This window comes from Dendrobates tinctorius, unplaced genomic scaffold (genome assembly GCF_039654945.1).
Source record: "Dendrobates tinctorius isolate UK_male_01 unplaced genomic scaffold, ASM3965494v1 ptg000120l, whole genome shotgun sequence".
NCBI classification, from domain to species: domain Eukaryota; kingdom Metazoa; phylum Chordata; class Amphibia; order Anura; family Dendrobatidae; genus Dendrobates; species Dendrobates tinctorius.
The window spans coordinates 28649858-28669201 of record NW_027361788.1 but is presented as its reverse complement, the minus strand read 5'-3'; the positions used below and the strand labels follow the sequence as shown (position 1 = coordinate 28669201).

At 44.3% G+C, this 19344-nt stretch overlaps 1 protein-coding gene across 5 annotated transcripts in view; it reads left to right on the top strand.

Moving 5' to 3' along the window:
- The window catches only part of MIGA2 (mitoguardin 2), a 60888-nt gene extending 51630 nt beyond the window's left edge, over positions 1 to 9258 (top strand). For 4 of the 5 annotated variants that reach the window (XM_073540997.1, XM_073540995.1, XM_073540994.1 and 1 more), the window contains exons 14-16: positions 331 to 384; positions 742 to 858; positions 2599 to 9258. In XM_073540997.1, coding sequence (XP_073397098.1) covers positions 331 to 384; positions 742 to 858; positions 2599 to 2799 — 372 coding nt within the window. In that variant the 3' untranslated portion in view covers positions 2800 to 9258. Of the gene's footprint in view, positions 1 to 330; positions 385 to 741; positions 859 to 2598 lie in introns of those variants that run through there. The other variant, XM_073540998.1, reaches the window with a different exon arrangement.
- Positions 9259 to 19344: the final 10086 nt, after the last annotated feature.

The following is a 19344-nucleotide window of genomic DNA, read 5'->3' as shown; positions in this document are numbered from 1 at the left end:
CATCCACAGAAGATCTGTGGTAAGTTCTCCAAGATGTTTGGAACAACCTCCTGTCGAGTTCCTTCAAAGACCGTGTACAAGTGACCTAGAAGAAGGGATGAAGAAAAAGACGGTCACCAAATTAGATTTCTCTATTGTTTTTACACGTAACATTTTGTTAATTGATAAAAATAAACCATTAACATTTCTATTTTTATAAAGTATTCTCACTTTGCAGCATTTTTTTCAACTATCTAAAACTTTTGCACAGTGCTGTGTATATGTAACATATTGTATATATAATATCTTGGCTGGAAGGTAAGACATTTACTCATTATTTCTTCTCCCTAGGCCTTGGCAACAGCGTGCTGGTCAGTTTTGAAAGCAAAAAGGAGGCTTCTCATGGTGAGGATATCTACAATTGGTTAATTAAAAATAATGCAAATTTAGATGCATATTTATGTAGATGGGAATTTTTAGAGATATGGGGGGCTCTTGAGGAGGGAATGCAGTGACTCAGTCAATGTTTCGGTGATGTACATATATTCCATGTAAATTCTCTACCTGATAGCATTTGTTATAGCAGTTGGATTATTGGGCAGTCAGGTATCATTGTAGTACCCCCTCTGGCCAGTAGACTGTGTGCTATCATCTGTCGCCTTCTGATCCTGGTTTGAGATCCCACATTGTACCACCGGGTCAGGATCTATAAGTGCAGGAATATAATAATTTCACCTTATAATGATTATTTTCCTTTATCAGGTGCCAGACGGCTTCATATCACATTTCTACTCCGTATCGGAGCATGTCAGCCCTATACTGGCATATGGATTTCTAGGTCCAAAGGAAAACTTAACAGAAATTTGTAATTTCTTTAAAGTAAGTGATATTAATTATTTTATCTTTGGGTACTAATAGAAGTTACTTTTTATGTACCGTATATACTCGTGTATAAGCCGACCCGTGTTTAAGCCAACCCCCCTAATTTTGTCACAAAAAACTGGGAAAACTTATTGACTCGCGTATAAGCCTAGGGTGCACAGTGTGTGGCCCCAGTTTTGCTGCACAGTGTGTGGCCCCAGATAATGCTGCACAGTGTGTGGCCCCAGATAATGCTGCACAGTGTGTGGCCCCAGATAATGCTGCACAGTGAGTGGCCCCAGTTTTGCTGCACAGTGAGTGGCCCCAGATAATGCTGCACAGTGTGTGGCCCCAGATAATGCTGCACAGTGTGTGGCCCCAGATAATGATGCACAGTGAGTGGCCCCAGATAATGATGCACAGTGAGTGGCCCCAGATAATGCTGCACAGTGAGTGGCCCCAGATAATGCTGCACAGTGAGTGGCCCCAGATAATGCTGCACAGTGTGTGGCCCCAGATAATGCTGCACAGTGTGTGGCCCCAGATAATGCTGCACAGTGTGTGGCCCCAGATAATGCTGCACAGTGTGTGGCCCCAGATAATGCTGCACAGTGTGTGGCCCCAGATAATGCTGCACAGTGTGTGGCCCCAGATAATGCTGCACAGTGTGTGACCCCAGATAATGCTGCACAGTGAGTGGCCCCAGATAATGCTGCACAGTGAGTGGCCCCAGATAATGCTGCACAGTGAGTGGCCCCAGATAATGCTGCACAGTGTGTGGCCCCAGATAATGAGGACAGTGAGTGGCCCCATCATGTTGCTGCCGCTGCCTCCGTTACAAAAAAACAAGAAAAACTGTATACTCACCTCCTGCTGCCCGCTGCTCATCAGCGTTGCTGGCTCTCACCCCCGTTTATACTCAACCCCTCCTGGCGCTCGTCTCTGCAGCCCCCTGCTTGTTCCATGTTCTGGGCGCCGCTGCTCTTCCTGCTTCAGGGGTCACGTGGTACCGCTCATTAAACACATGTATATGCGCTTATTCATGAGTTTACTGAGCGGTACCACGTGACCGCTAAAGCAGGAAGAGCAGCGGCGCCCAGAACATGGAACAAGCAGGGGGGGCTGCAGAGAAGAGCCAGTATGATCTCCGACACCCCCGATCCCCCTCCCCCGCTGACACCCCCCGGTAGATGACTCGTGTATAAGCCGAGAGGGGGACTTTCAACCCCCCAAAAAATGGGCTGAAAATATCGGCTTATACACGAGTATATACGGTATTTTATGGATAGTTATCTCTGGGCACAGAGTGTAATTTGACCAAGACATTCAGTGATCAGCTTTGACTGCTGGAGGATGGTTTGATAACTTTTTATTACATTTTTTGAAGGTGAGAAGCAGCAAAAAATTTAAAAAAAACAATTTTTATATTTCAGGTTTTTGTGTTTTTTGTTTTTTTTTTGTTTTTTTGTTTACTTTTTGTCATACAGGTCAATTTTATATTTTCTTAACATCTGGAAAAGTAAAGTGCTTCAAACTTTTGATAACTTTTTAAATTTTTTTTTTTTTTTTAACTTTGTTTTATTAACTTTGTACTTTTTATTTCTTCCTGGAGACTTGAACCTCTGATCATTTCATCACTTGTTCTATATACTGTAGGTATAGTAGTTTATGGAAGACCTGCCGATCTCCTGTGCGGCTTGGCCTGATTGTACTTTTCTCTCGGTGCCATGACCTCCTTCTTCTTGTGTTTCCTACCAGCAACAGATTGTGCAGTATTTAAAGGACATGTTCGATTTGGATAAGGTGAGATACACTACAGTCCAGTCACTGGCAGAAGACATCCTACATCTTTCCCGCCGGCGGAGCGACATCCTCCTGGGATATCTGGGCATAGACTCTGTGCGGGAAATGAATGGCGATGTCCATGTTGGTAACGGAGCAGAAGAACTTCACCTCTGACTCTAGAAGTGATAACACATCAGAAACCTACATACTGAGCGTCTGCGGCTTCATCATCTATTTTAAAGATCCCATCCCTCTGATCCTACTGACCCGCCATAAAGACCTCTGATAATACAAGTTAGATTTAGTACAACCATGGGGGGAGTTGTATCAGTCTTATGGCGGCCTGATCTGGTCCACATTAGTATCTGACATCTGTGACCATCCGGCTGTTGGCCGTGGTTGCCATCCTATGGCTCTTACCTCTGGGGCCGATCATTGACCCATAGGATCTTCCTCCCAAGTGTTGCACAGACAGAAGAAATCTTGAGAATGAAGCCTGAGCTTTTAGCGACTGTCTTATCCTAAATTATTCCAGGCACAATCTGACATCTACTTCATACTTATGCCTGAACGCTAAATCAACTGGAGATTACCAGATTTTAATTCATCATTTCTATTATGTAAGGTTTTTAAAGGAAAACATCCAATGGACAAAAATATGAACTTTTTTTTATAATTTTTTTTTCGTAGTTGGCTTTTTTTTTTGCACATATACCTTAACTGTGAGAATAGGACATGTGAGTTGGAAAATATTAATAAGAAAAACGGAAGCTTTGGTTTACTTGCAAGAAGTTATACTACATGTTGTATCGCCAAAATTACAGATTTTAAAGAGGTTTTCTCTTCAGAAGTGGGTAAAATTGTAAAGTGTTTGCAAAGACAATCAACCTTGCAATTTGCTTCCTATTGGATTTTTAATAATGGAGGGATTGTTATTTCTACAGTTCACTACTCATTGTGTAGGTTACTAGACCCCTCTGCAATTTAACAGCGGTGACCGGTTTTCTAGGTAAAGAGCGCTGGCCCAACATGTCAGTCCAGGGACAAGCATACCATTGGTGCACAGACAAGGGGCCAAGAGGTAAGGGGGCCACATCTACCTCTAAAGCAGGGAAAATTGTGCATTGAGTTATTGGACTTCAAAGGGTCATCTACTGTACTGGGGCCTCTTCTGTCTGTCTCATGTGTCCACTCATGTATTAATCAGCTGGCGCATAGACAGTAAAAAAAGGAGAACTCCTTTAAATTGAGCTCACTGAGCTGCTGGCAGAGGGGTGATACCAAGAAGATTCTACAGGACGTTGTGCATAATGGTAGCGCAAATATGTGAGACCCTTCTGCTGAACCTCCTCTGTGCTGCTCAAAGTATTGAACTACTGTGAACATTTTCTGCCATTCTGGCACCAGGACAGTCCACTAAGATTCAATCAGTGGAGATTTTCCCGTTCTTAGATGGTTTAGCTATGACATGTACTACTCTCCCGATCATGTTTCTTTTAAAATCATCGTTTCTGTTGATCGGTTCTCATCTGTGATTGCCAATTCCTGTGACTTTTTCTTTGCACTAATGTCAAGCCTTCTGTGTTATTGCACAATTTACTGACACATCATATAATGTTCTGTTGTATTTATTTACAGATCTTCTGAGACTTGTAGTACATTGTTATTTGTAGTCTGATGACTGGACTTTATGCTCTTAACTAAATACTTGCACAAAAGACTTAATTAAAAGATAAATTGGAAAATAATAGTTGACCTCGCCTGGATTGAGGGGTCTGAAAGGATACGACAATGCGGTTTGAGAGGAAAAGGGGTTTTCTCGTTAGTAATACTGAGGGACATAGGACCGTGACTATACTTCCTGCTGCTAGGAAACATTGGGCGGGGGGAAAGTGGTTGCTATACCCAGTTAAACGAAGTAATTTTATCATTCCTCATTCGACTTCTGATTGGAAGCCGCTCACTAGTTTACTTAATACATAGTAACGTAGTAACATAGTTATTAAGGTTGAAGGGAGTCTTTAAGTCCATCTAGTTCAACCCATATCCTATCCTAACTTGCCCTAACATGTTGATCCAGAGGAAGGCAAAAAAAACCATGTGGCAAACAGTAAGCTTCACATTGGGGAAAAAAATTCCTTCCCGACTCCACATACGGCAATCAGACTAGCTCCCTGGATCAACGTAATATTAAGGAAACTAGTGTATATACTCTGTAATATTATACTTTTCAAGAAAGGCATCCAGTCCCTTCTTAAATTTTAGTAGGGAATCACTCATTACAACATCATATGGCAGAGAGTTCCATAGTCTCACTGCTCTTACAGTAAAGAATCTGCGTCTGTGAGTATGCTTAAACCTTCTTTCCTCCAGACGTAGAGGATGCCCCCTTGTCCCCGTCACAGGTCTAAGAGTAAAAAGATCATTAGAAAGGTCTTGGTATTGTCCCCGCATATATTTATACATTGTAATAAGATCACCCCTAAGCCTTCGATTTTCCAAACTAAATAACCCCAAGTGTAATAACCTGTCTTGGTATTGCAGACCCCCTAGTGTTGTGAGTTCATTTTCCCCTCCGTCACTGAGGCCTGGTGAACTCCCTATTCTAGTGAAGGAAGGTAGTGAGCCTGATTATCAGACACCTGGGACTGATGAGGACGATTGGCTGAGTGGAGTCACTGACTGGATTTAAGGCAGCCTACGCCCTTTCTGCCCTGCGGGTGATTTCTCTGTGGACTCTTGGACACCAGTCTGATTCCTGCTCTCCTAAAGCTCAGTTTTCTGTTTTGCCTTTTTGCATTTAAGATTTGTTTTTGTTTTTCTTGCTTTTTGGATTCTGCCACTCCCTGCTGGAGTGTGCAGTGTTCCGTGAGCTCTGTCTTCTGAAGGTACCTGAGTGCTGATTTAGTTTTTGAAGCTTAGTTGCTTCAGGGCCATTTTTATATCAGCTTGTTGGCTTTTGTCTCTGATAGGGTTTTGGCAGATTGCAGACAGCAGCCTTCCTATCCGTTCCTATCTAGGTAGTTTTTGGGCCCCGTCTTTGCTCAGCCTGTCTTTCTGTCTGTGTAAGTGTTTTCATCTTGCTTCACCGTCATTATATGTGGGGGGCTGCCTATTGCTTTGGGGTCTGCTCTGGGGCAGTAAGATTTCCCCTTTCCTTCTTTAGGCCTATGTATCTCTCCGGCTGTGATCGAGGGGTCTAGGTCATCGTAGGAACCCCCCACGGCTACTGCTAGTTGTGTTGATAGGTTCAGGGGTCTGCAATCTGATAGTTGCCAACTTCTCTGGTTTTCAGGACTAGCTAGCATTTCTGTTTTCGCCTCCTACGGTGACTCAATCATAACACCCTAGTTCCCTAATAACCTTGGTCGCTCTTCTCTGCACCCGCTCCAGTTCAGCTATGTCTTTCTTATACACTGGAGACCAGAACTGTACACCGTATTCTAAATGTGGTCGCACTAGTGACTTATATAGAGGTAAAATTATGTTCTCCTCATGAGCATCTATGCCTCTTTTAATGCATCCCATTATTTTATTTGCCTTTGCAGCAGCTGCCTGACACTGGCCATTAAATGTGCGTTTGTAGTCCACCCATACACCCATGTCTTTTTCAGTGACAGTTTTGTCCAGTGTTTTACAATTAAGGACGTAAGTATACATCTTGTTCGTTCTACCCAAGTGCATGACCTTACATTATCCCCATTAAAGCTCATTTGCCATTTATCAGCCCAAGCTTCTAGTTTACATAAATCCTCCTGTAATATAAAATTGTCCTCCTCTGTATTGATTACCCTGCAGAGTTTAGTGTCATCTGCAAATATTGAAATTCTACTCTCTATGCCCCCTACAAGGTCATTAATAAATATGTTAAAAAGAAGCGGGCACATAACTGACCCCTGTGGTACCCCACTGCTAACCGTGACCCAGTCCGAGTGTGCTCCATTAATAACCACCCTTTGTTTCCTATCCCTGAGCCAGCTCTTAACCCACCTACACATATTTTCCCCTATCCCCATTGTTCTCATTTTATGTATCAACCTTTTGTGTGGCACCGTATCAAAAGCTTTTGAAAAGTCCATGTACACCACGTCCACTGCATTCCCTTGGTCCAGTCCGGAACTTACCTCTTCATAAAAGCTTATCAGATTAGTCTGACAGGAAGGTCCCTCGTAAACCCATGTTGATATTAGGTCATAAGGTTATTCTTCTCCAGATACTCCAGTATAGTATCTCTTAGAAAACCCTCCAGGATTTTACCCACAGTTGAGGTTAAACTTACTGGCCTATAATTTCCAAGTTCAGTTTTTGTCCCCTTTTTGAATATTGGTACCATATTTGCTATACGCCAGTCCTGTGGTACAGACCCTGTTGTTATGGAATCTTTAAAGATTAAAAATAATGGTCTATCTATGACTGTGCTTAATTCCTGCTGTACTCGGGGGTGTATCCCATCCGGGCCCGGGGATTTGTCAATTTTAGTGATTTTTAGATGCCGCCGTACTTCCTGCTGGGTTAAGCAGGTGACATTTAATGGAAAATTTTTATCCCTGATCATGTTATCTGTCATGGGATTTTCAAATACTGTTGAAAAAAAGTCATTTAGCATATTGGTTTTTAAGTTAAAAATTGGTGGCCAAAATATGTAGGAAACATTAGTAGTTGAGGACAAAAGACGCCAAATTTTCCTAAAGCGACTTGTGCTTGATAAACACCTAGAATTTGCAAACCTCTAAAAACGTTGTGTACACATATCCTCGAAGTCCCCGTACCCTTTACATACTAGTTAATTCCTCTCATACTTATTGGACTAAAGTTGTCCGAATCCACCCATATCGACAGGTTCAGCCGACAGTCTAATCTGACTGATTATGTTGGAGTGGGATATGGCTCTGGCGTGTCCGATTTGGGACTGAAGATCCTTTTATTCTCTAAATGATAAGCCACGGTCAGAGATGACTAGCAGTGAGTGTCTCATAGAGAACACATGATAGTTCGGCAGACTGAGCAGTCCTGTAAATGGGAGAGTCGGGCGAGATGCCTGCCACCTGAATGATTAGACAACTGTCTATAGCGTATGGGGGCATTAGTCAAACTCTTGTTCGGCTGACAAATGTGGCTTAATTCAGACAGCTGTATTTTCAGTCCAACACAATGACCGTTGTGAGGCAGTGACCCCTGTTACAGCTAGGGGACGCTGTATGTTCTCTCCAGAATACGCACGGAGGCGTATTGAGGCTATGGGAATGCATTGCGGTCCCCTGCGTAGCTGGGATTGCAATGGTGAAGCAGTGACCTATGTCACAGGTAGGAGTCGCTGCGTAGTCTCAACAGGATATGCACGGAGGTGTGCATGGCACTCACGGGCGTCGCTGTGACTGCAATGCAAACTGATAATACAAGTAAGTGTTAAGGCCCCGTTACACATAATGATGTCCCAGCGATCCCACCAACGATCCGACATGGATGGGATCGCTGGGACATCGTTAGGCTGATCGCTGGTAAGCTGTCACATAGACAGCCCCTCCAGCGATCAGGACTAGCGAGCAAGCTGGTTTCTAATGTAAACAGCGGGTATCTAAGAGCCGCGCGGCTCTTGGATAATATCAGCTGTTTACCCTAAACCAGCGTGCGCTGGTATCCAAGGTAAACAGCGGGTATCCAAGAGCCGCGCGGCTCTTAGTTACCCGATGTTTACGTTGGAATCCAGTGTCGCTGATCGCTGGTCTCTCGCTGCCACATGCGTGCTGGCTAGCGGGAGACCAACGATCAAAAAATGGCCCAGCACGATCAGCGATACCCGGCAGGGGGGGCGGTCGCTGATCCCCGTCACACACAGCGATATCGCTGGAGAGATCGCTGATGCGTCACAAAATCAGCGATCTCGCGGTGTGTGACGGGGCCCTTAGTCTTGGACATGTTCGTGTCCAAGACAGAGGTAGGGAAAACTTGCTCTGGATGTTGTGTGTGAAGCAGGCTGCAGGATAGTAGTTTGTGCAGACTTCCATTGAAGATCCAGGTTTTCCATGTGGCTGGAACCACAGGTTTCTGTGATAAAAGCCCTGCAGGAAAGGGTTTGTGAGAGAATGAGTGAGTGCTTAGTGAGTCTCAGGTGTGTCAGGGCCAGAGAGAGACCTGGCAACCCGCAGTGTACACAGAGATGCAAGTCGTCCATGGTGACTGGTCTTGGATGTGGACAGTCCTGTGCCCAGAGGTGAACCGGAGGTGGATGTCCTGTGCCCGAAACTAGACTGGCGTGTGTAACTATTCCAAAACAGGTGGATATGGTGCCCGGCTGCGATCTGGAGGATATCCTGGACTGTGCACGGATGTGTGAGTAAAGAGACTGTGATGCAGCGGTGCAAGACACCCCCGGAACTAGTAAGCGGAGGACTAGCATGTATAGCGCCTGCAACATATAATGCTTGGATATGGCGCATAGACACCCACGGGAACTAGTCAGAGGAAGACTGGCGTGTTTAGGGTCTGTAAAATGAAGGATGCCGTATAATATATATATATTCTGCAAATGGTGAAATGAATACTAATTATATGCACTGAAGTTATATGCACTTGTGTGGATTGGGCTTTTTATGTGTGAAGATAACACATTAAAAAAAACTTTTGTGTTTTGAATTTTGTGGGTCACTGCCTCTTCACTGCGTACGGTGCTACCTCTGCCTTACACCGTATAATGATCAAGTCTACTAAATTAAGGATTGCAAGATCTACAGTAATACATCACCAGAACCTTTATCCGTACATAAATACATCACCAGTACATGACTACATTACCAAAACAATAGTCGGTACATAAATACATCACCACAACCACCGTCGGTTCAGGACTACATCACCAGAACTGCTGTCAGTCCGTTAATACAGTACTAGGGTTAGCACAGCAATCAATTGCAATTTCAGGTCAGCCCCCAGCATATGCACTTATATTGCATGAAACTGCAACTCCCAGTATGTCTTAGGCTGGTTTCAAATTAGCGTTTTTGTGCGCAGCGCATTGTCATGCGTACCTATGTTTAACATGGCGTACGCATGGTCTTGCGTTTGCATGCGTTCGTCTGCGTTTTCGTACGCATGCCTTTTTTCCAGGTGTGTGTCTAGACGCTCCGGACGCAACGTGTTGCATTTTTGGGTCCGCCCAAAGGCGTAAAAAACCCCCGCATGCGTACGCTTGTGCACGGAATGCGTCAAAACAACGCATTACAGTCTATGGGAATGCAGGCGTGCGCATGGACATGCGTACGCATGCGTTTTGAGAGTTAACATGTCTAGACACTGGTTTAAACCACCCCCTACACCAAGAAACATTGATTGGGTAGTGTATATAAAAGAAGGTGTTGGAACTGGCAGTCAGTCCACTACTCTGCATCCTAGAATCAAGCCACAAAACTGCAAGGAGAAAAACAAGAATCTTTGAAATGTGAGTATATAAACCTAATGTCTGACTGTACTTTTTTCCCAATTTATATTATGTGCTAATGTGTTTTTTTTGTTTTTTTTTTGCAACATGTCTTCTTCATCAGAGGAGTATGTACCTGGGACTGGGGAACTGGTACAAGCTGTGAGATAAGGGAGTACCTTCCTTCCCTACTGATTGGTAAGTATTCGCTGTCGCATATACACATGTGGCATAATTTTTTTTTTTTTTCTTTTTCAGACCTCATCGTCCACGGCAGCGGAGGAAGAGCAGGAGCAGCCAGTGCAAGTGCGGGCGGAGAGAGAGCATGCAAGTATAGACTGACTGATTGTCCATTTTTTTTTTTCCCCCTGACTTTTTTTCTGGCCTGTCTTTCCTCTTCAATCTTGCTTCTTTTCTGTCTTGTTTTCTATCTTTTTCATTTCCAAATCTTTCTAAGATTAATGTTTTTCTTTCTTTTCTAGGCTCCACAACGAGATGAAGAACTCGCCCTGTACAATGACGCCCTCATCCGTTTAGTCCAGGATTGAGTCCCGTTGTGGGACAGCCGTGATCCACTGCACTCGGACAACGTGGTTATCCGGCGGCTCTGGAATGAGGTGGCCGCAGCGCTGATGGATGGCTGGGACAACGCCTCTCCACGGGTCCGCAAGGAATTTCGTAAGTATTTCAATGCTGTGTGATTAGGCAGTGACCTTGGCCGGGATCACACAACTGTGTGTGATGCTAGTAACTCCTGTGAGTTTCTAGCATCATACACATTTGTGTTATCCCGGCCTACAGTTCATTGTCTAATTTTTTTTTTTTTTTTTCCCACAGTGATTAAAGTCAGAACCTGTTGGCGCTCGATGAAGGACTGCTTCAACAGGGACCTGAGACAGGAGAACCTGGTTCCCAGTGGTGCTGCGGCAAGGACCTCAACAAAATACCGCTACCATCGGGTGTTGGCCTTAAGACCGGTTCTTGCCACCAGATCGTATTTTGTTGTTGTATTGTGTTTCTCTGTATTTTTCTATTCCACAGGAGTTGGCGCTTTGACTATTGTAAATGCATGATACTAATGTTTTTCTTTTCACAGCACCCTGCAACTTAGTCCTGGAGCGGTTCTTCATCGAGCTGCCTCGGACCTGTCCTAGCCATCCAACAGCCAAGAAGCAGCTTTCTGGGTCAGCACCACAGACAGCTGGAGACCAGGAAGCTGGTCCATTAGGTGTTCCCCTGTACCAGGTCTCTGCCACTGGTTTTGCGGGCACTTCCCGCCAGCGGCAGAAGGCCTTGGACAGGACCGTCATGCCCGAGTTCCTTCACTCGGTCTTTCAGAATGGCCTCGAGGTGCTGGCAGACAGGCTTGAAAGTGGTTTTGCCCTAATGGAAACACACTTCCAGGCTGTCGACCGTCTCCTTGACAGTCTGGAAGCCGACCTTATCAGACCAGCACTCCATTTCTTCACTCAAATTGAACGGGGCATGGCGTAACACCTTAGTCCTGAGCTCCAGCTGAATGTGATGCAGCCCTGCAACACTGCTTACATGCAGGCTATGCAGCAGAGTCGGTACGTGCAGCAGTCAGTGATGGCATTTCCAACTGTGCCACCACTGACTCGCTTCACCTCACTACCGCCTTATGCTGCATACCACTGCACGGCCACCTGCATTCCAAGCCACGCCGGACACCACTACACCACCCCAAGGCCGAGGGCAGCTGGACACTCCCCCGACACCACCATGCCAAGTGCTGCTCCTGCATGGACCGCCACCACCTCCACCACCAACTGGGGGACCCACATTCGTTATTCACCAACACGCACCATGGCAGGACCTCCACCACAGCATGCCGCAGTAGCTAGAGGATCCTGCCAGGCGGTCCCCCAGCTCCAGGAGGTCATCGAGCTCAAGGAGGTCCACCAGCTCCAGGGGGTCCACCAGCACCAGGCGCTTCAGGGAAGACACAACGCCAACGGGCCACAGAAGAAGTCATAAAAGTGGCCACAAAAAAAGAGACTCTCACCTCTCCCTGTGTCTGACCCGCCCCATGCCTTAAGTCTCATCCCTGAGCTCCCTTGCCCCACTACTTTCGTTGCCCCCTTCCCCTAGAACAGCAAAAAGAGGAAAAAAATTTTCAGCCTACCATCCATAAGCGGTCTGATGCCAGGAGATGTCCAGTGCGGTTCAACTGGTGCTATAAATCCAAATCCAAAGGAAAAAAGAGGGGGTTTCCAGCACCAAAATTAGTGAAAAAAGATAAAACTCACATTTATTAAGAAGGTTTTAAAATCATATTAATAAGCCACCATTAATAAGGTAGCCTTGCCTGTCACGGTGGCTTATTAATATGATTTTAAAACCTTCCTAATAAATGTGAGTTTTATCTTTTTTCACTAATTTTGGTGCTGGAGACCCCCTCTTTTTTATTTTCCTTCCCCTAGAACCCCTTCCTTTCACCGCCTACACACACACTATGTTTTTGCCACCACATAGCTCCAGGACTGTCACAAGAAAGGTGTCAGTACTGGAGCTGTGTGTTGTCAAAAACAGATATATGACTTGAATTTTCACCACCAGTCTCTTCAGTCTGCTAATATTGGTCAGACTGAATAGAGGATGGTGGTGAGTGCAAGGCATATCTATTCTCACCTTGCCTGATATCATAGAGAGTGAATTGAGGAAGGTGTGTTTTGGCCATCATCATTTCACTCTTTGTGACACAAGGCCAGGGGATTCTAGATATACCTTGTAATTAACCACATCATCTATTCAGTCTGGCAAATAGACTGAAGAGATGATGGAGAAAATACATGTCATATCTACAATACCTGGGCCTGGTATCATAACTATTTAGCACACCTGGCCTGGTGAGTAGACCTATGAGTTGTCATCTGCAGCGTCGCTTCAGTCTGCATAAGCTATTGCACGCAGACTGGAGAGATGCTGGAGGTTACTCATATGTGTATTCACCTGCCGAGGTGTCATAAAATTCTGAAGTCCTGATGCTGTTTTTTGGGCATCCTCACTTCAGCATGACACCAGGCCAGGGGATTGTAGAAGTATAAACCTTTATCATCTCTCCAGTCTACGTGCATACTGAAGCGACAGTGGGGATACTACAACTAATATTTATACTCACATGGTCAGGTGTCATAAAGAGTGAAGGATGCTCGTGCATCCCAAAATCACTATTTGTAACATCAGGCCAGATGATATAAATATCAGTTGTATCATCTCCACCGTCGCTGCAATCTGCCTTATTGAACACAGACTGGAGAGATGATGACGGTCATACAACTTTTCTAAGTAGAATCACCTGGTCAGGACTCCTAGTAAAGTCAGGATGCACAAAACCCAGCATCCTGAATTCACTGGACACCTGGGCAGGTGATTATTGTATTTACTTTATAAAGACAGAGTGCTCTCGGTACAGGTATCAAAACAGGTTTTTTATTTACATACAAGAAAACAATTTTACACCATTTGATCTTGCCATGCCACATGTCCTACATCAGAGATAAAATATGCAGCAAATTGGTCCCTCATTTGGCCAACTTCAACTGCTGACCTGAGAGGGTGCTGAGTGAAATCAGGCAATGGGTTCGCAGCTAGTTAATCTAGTTCAAAGTTAGGGTTCTCTTTAGCCATAATAAAATTGTGAAGAACCCCACACGCTTTCACCACCTCATCCCCTGTTTCCAGTTTAAGATGAATGGCTGTGCCTAGAATGCGCCATCTGGACACAAGAATCCCAAAGGCACACTCTACAGCTCTTCATGCCCTTGTGAGTCTGTAATTAAATATTTTTCTCGTGTGGTCCAAGTCCCGGCTGGAGTAGGGTTTCAGCAGGTTTTGGCACTTTTGAAAGGCCTCATCCCCAACCATTACAAATGCCAGAATGTCCACCTCAACAAACCGACAGTCTGCATCCACAGTGGCCATGAGTACTGTAGAAAAGTACTTTTTATAGTTAGTACTCCGATCCACTTCTTGCAGATTTGGTGATCCTGATGTGTTTCCCATCCACCGCTCCCAAACAGTTGGGGAGATTGCCGACTGTCAAGAATTATTCAACGATTTCAATCCACTTTTCTGCGGTGGGCAGGGGCATAAGTTCTGAAGCGAGAACATCCCACAAAGCCCGGCAGGTGTCCGCAACTATTCCAGACAAGGTGGAGATTCCAAGCCGGTACTGGAAGTGGAGTGATGACAGACTCTCCAGTAGCCAGGAATCTGACAAACAGAGAAAAAAAAATTAATATTTATGTCTAGGGTTTTGCAAAACACTGAACTGAAAAAAATATTAGTACATGGCATAACAATAATTCTGCAGGCTTTTGTTTACTATATGGCAGAACAATAATTCTGCAGGCTTTGGATTAGTACATGGCAGAGCAAAGAAAATTATGCAGGCATTGTTTTTTAAATATTATGTACCCTAATGTGACCAGGAGCCGTTCCTCAGGAGGAATCGCACGACAGAGCTGGGTGTCCTGTCGCTGGATGGCTTCTTGAACAAGAGCAAGCAAATCCATGAAGCTTTCTTGGGACATCCAGGTATAGTCAATAAATTTTGCCGTGTTTGCCTGGAGCTTGCTGTAGAGGGTGTGGTACGCTCCACGTCTCTCTCGGACTTCAATAATCAGATGTCTCCAAAAACGCCGACGCTGCTGTCTTCGCTGTCTCTCTCTCTCTCTGCCTTTCTTGCTGGCAAGCAAATGCAAAAGCCTGAGACAGAGCGATGTCCAAGTTGAAGCGAAAACTCTCCCAACGCAGATCCATGGTGACAGGAAACAGCAGCAAAATCTGAAGAATTCAGCTGTAACAGGGTCTATATAAAGAATAAAGAATTCCCATGACACGCCCTCTGGTGTCCCATTGGTGGAGTCTGTTTCAAGGATTTTCCTCCTGTGAAATGTGACACCTTGAGAACGCAAATGCATGGAAAACGCTTGAAAATGTAGGCAAACGCTTTTTTGTTGTAATGCGTATAAAAACGATGCGTTTGCATGCGCTTCTACTTGCACACGCTGCGCTGCTCACAAAGACACAAATGTGAAACTAGCCTTAACAATGCAACTGGAAGTGTAGCAAGCGACTTCAGGGAGGAGAGCACCATGTGACGTGCGCGTGTACTCTTATATTCCTGTCCTCATTGAAGCTGCTTGAACAGTGGCTGAAGACACAGTCTAAACCCATACTGACCCTTGGGGCTCACTGATATTAAGTGGTTCTTGCTCTGACCAATGCATCGCTGTCAATCAAGACAAGTGACTGGTTTTTATATGGAAACAAGTGCATAGGCCACGCCAAATGTACACTGGTGCGCCCTGATTGTATAAAAAAGAAAAAAAAAAAAGATTTTTCAATATTTAACTTAGTTCAGAAATCTTGGCTCCATAGGTAATGCCCTCCGCATGTAGCCAAAATTTGGGGAGTAACATTTCAAATCCCTACTCTCTTCTCACACTAAAAATAAACAAAAAGCATATTTGGTTTTGCCGCCTCTGTAACAGACCAATCAAAACAAAATTAGTTAACCCAAATGGTAAAAGCTGTAAAATGGGAAAAAGAAAGCCAGGAATGTGTTTACTTGATCACAACACTTTCCTTAGGGTACCGTTACACCTAGCGACTCACCAGCGATCCCGACCAGCGATATGACGCGGTCAGGATCGCTGGTGCATCGCTAAGTGGTCGTTAGTGAGCTGCCACACAGGCAGATCTCACCAGCGACATCGCTGGGGACGGGGATCGCTACTTACCTGTCACACCAGGCGATCCTGCGTCCTCCCGCCCGGCTCCACGCGTCGCTCGTCGTCACAGCAGGAAGCGCCGCAGGAAGTGGACGACGAGGAATGATCCAGCAGCTTCTCGCGCGATCAGCGATTACCAGCGGGGGAGCCGGTCGGAGGTAAGTATCACATGTAGCAATATCGCTGCTACGTCACAAAATCGGTGACTTTACAGCGATATTGCTAGCGATATCGCAGTGTGTAACGGGGGCTTTAGAATAAAAAAAAAAATCAGTGATCATGTCCTACAAAAAAAACTTTAGTTTATCACGCATAAAAGCAAAGCCCTCAAACAACTCTGTCAACGGTAAAATAAAAAGGTTTTGGATCTCGCCACTGGGACTATTTTACAGTCCTACTACCTATCCATTCAGGAAGCGTTTTCAGCAGTTTCTTTATCAGCACAGGTAGGATTTCTATTACTGGTAAGAGCAAACCGATGGCACAACTCTCTAATTGTGGTGCACAGGTAGGATCCCCAATCCATGACAAATCTAAATATAAACTTGGCACACACACGTGGAATCCAATGCAAATGGTGGTTTAATAAGGTACAGTACATACAGTCTGTATGTACTGTACCTTATTAACCCACCATTTGCATTGGATTCCACGTGTGTGTGCCAAGTTTATATTTAGATTTGCCATTACTGGTAACACCTCTGTTCAAAGCTGATAACATAGGATCTACCAATCATTATTGACGATGTCTCAGCTCACCTCCTCCCCCCTTCTGTACAATCACTTTTTCTCATTAGATGCTTGACAAAAGATAAGGTCAGTCTTTTCATTGGTGTAAATGTTCATTGAAAAAAAAAAAACAGTTATGGCTCTTGGAAGAGGAGGAGGAAAAATAATTTTCACTTTTGTGCACGGTTTTCTTAAGGGGTTAATTAAAGGAGAATTATTAGAAAATAAAATCTGATGTCTGCAGGAAGAATGAACATTTCCTCCCAGTATTTATAATGAAATAAGTTTTGAATTATTGCTATTATTAATTGGCCTTTCTGCTATAGACTTGGTTGTGGACAGGCCGGTGATTAGAGGTGTGATGGAACGCTGCGGTGATGTCACAGTGTCTGGCAAGGTGTAGAATGTGGGTTCCGTAGTGTTTCCGCATCTCATTTCTCACCTCTTAAAGACAAAATGAAAAAAACCCTGCTATAATTAAATAAGTAAAAAGCAAAAGTGCATTTAAATCATACAGAATTCTTAGTAATACTGTATTTGATCAAATATAGCATAAAAGCCGTCCCACCATCGACAAGGTGACTCTGTGGTCGGGGCGGTCCTACACTGTCTAATATTAATAACCTTATCGTGTCAAAGTTGACGTCTGTGTGAATAAGGGCAGACAAGGACCGGGTCCCAACCAGTGGACACCAGTCAGGGGAAGCCTTTAAATACAATTTCCAGCTCAGGAGAGGGAGGCCACACCCCAGCTTGCACAAAATGCAAAAATACAAAGAAAAAACACAAAAATTGAGCTTGGTTTGAGTTGGTACACATGCAGCTTATAAATGCATGTTCACATGGCCAAAAAGCATACAAAACCTACAAAAGACAAAATGAAAAAACCCTGCTATAATTAAATAAGTAAAAAGCAAAAGTGCATTTACAGTGCCTACAAGTAGTATTCAACCCCCTGCAGATTTAGCAGGTTTACACATTCGGAATTAACTTGGCATTGTGACATTTGGACTGTAGATCAGCCTGGAAGTGTGAAATGCACTGCAGCAAAAAAGAATGATATTTCTTTGTTTAATTTTTTTTTAAATTGTGAAAAGTTTATTCAGAGGGTCATTTATTATTCAACCCCTCAAACCACCAGAATTCTGTTTGGTTCCCCTAAAGTATTAAGAAGTATTTCAGGCACAAAGAACAATGAGCTTCACATGTTTGGATTAATTATCTCTTTTTCCAGCCTTTTCTGACTATTTAAGACCCTCCCCAAACTTGTGAACAGCACTCATACATGGTCAACATGGGAAAGACAAAGGAGCATTCCAAGGCCATCAGAGACAAGATCATGGAGGGTCACAAGGCTGGCAAGGGGTACAAAACCCTTTCCAAGGAGTTGGGCCTACCTGTCTCCACTGTTGGGAGCATCATCCGGAAGTGGAAGGCTTATGGAACTACTGTTAGCCTTCCACGGCCTGGACAGCCTTTGAAAGTTTCCTCCCGTGCCGAGGCCAGGCTTGTCCGAAGAGTCAAGGCTAACCCAAGGACAACAAGGAAGGAGAGGAGCTCCGGGAAGATCTCATGGCAGTGGGGACATTGGTTTCAGTCAATACCATAAGTAACGTACTCCACCGCAATGGTCTCCGTTCCAGACGAGCCCGTAAGGTACCTTTACTTTCAAAGCGTCATGTCAAGGCTCGTCTACAGTTTGCTCATGATCACTTGGAGGACTCTGAGACAGACTGGTTCAAGGTTCTCTGGTCTGATGAGACCAAGATCGAGATCTTTGGTGCCAACTACACACGTGACGTTTGGAGACTGGATGGCACTGCATACGACCCCAAGAATACCATCCCTACAGTCAAGCATGGTGGTGGCAGCATCATGCTGTGGGGCTGTTTCTCAGCCAAGGGGCCTGGCCATCTGGTCCGCATCCATGGGAAGATGGATAGCACGGCCTACCTGGAGATTTTGGCCAAGAACCTCCGCTCCTCCATCAAGGATCTTAAGATGGGTCGTCATTTCATCTTCCAACAAGACAACGACCCAAAGCACACAGCCAACAAAACCAAGGCCTGGTTCAAGAGGCAAAAAATCAAGGTGTTGGAGTGGCCTAGTCAGTCTCCTGACCTTAACCCAATTGAAAACTTGTGGAAGGAGCTCAAGATTAAAGTCCACATGAGACACCCAAAGAACCTAGATAACTTGGAGAAGATCTGCATGGAGGAGTGGGCCAAGATAACTCCAGAGACCTGTGCCGGCCTGATCAGGTCTTATAAAAGACGATTATTAGCTGTAATTGCAAACAAGGGTTATTCCACAAAATATTAAACCTAGGGGTTGAATAATAATTGACCCACACTTTTATGTTTAAAATTTATTAAAATTTAACTGAGCAACATAACTTTTTGGTTTGTAAGATTTATGCATCTGTTAATAAATCCTGCTCTTGTGTGAAGTTTGAAGGCTCTAACTTATTTGCATCTTATCAAACCTGCTAATTCTGCAGGGGGTTGAATACTACTTGTAGGCACTGTAAATCATACAGAACTAAGAACTCTGTATGATTTAAATGCACTTTTGCTTTTTACTTATTTAATTATAGCAGGGTTTTTTCATTTTGTCTTTTGCAGGTTTTGTATGCTTTTTGGCCAAGTGAACATGCTAAGCTGCATGTGTACCAACTCAAACCAAGCTCAATTTTTGTGTTTTTTCACCTCTTAAAGAGGATCTGATCTCTCGTTAAACCACAAATGAGATTGAGACCGATGTGCTTACGATCAGGGACTTCTTTTATTTTATTTCTAACTACCACACAACATGAGA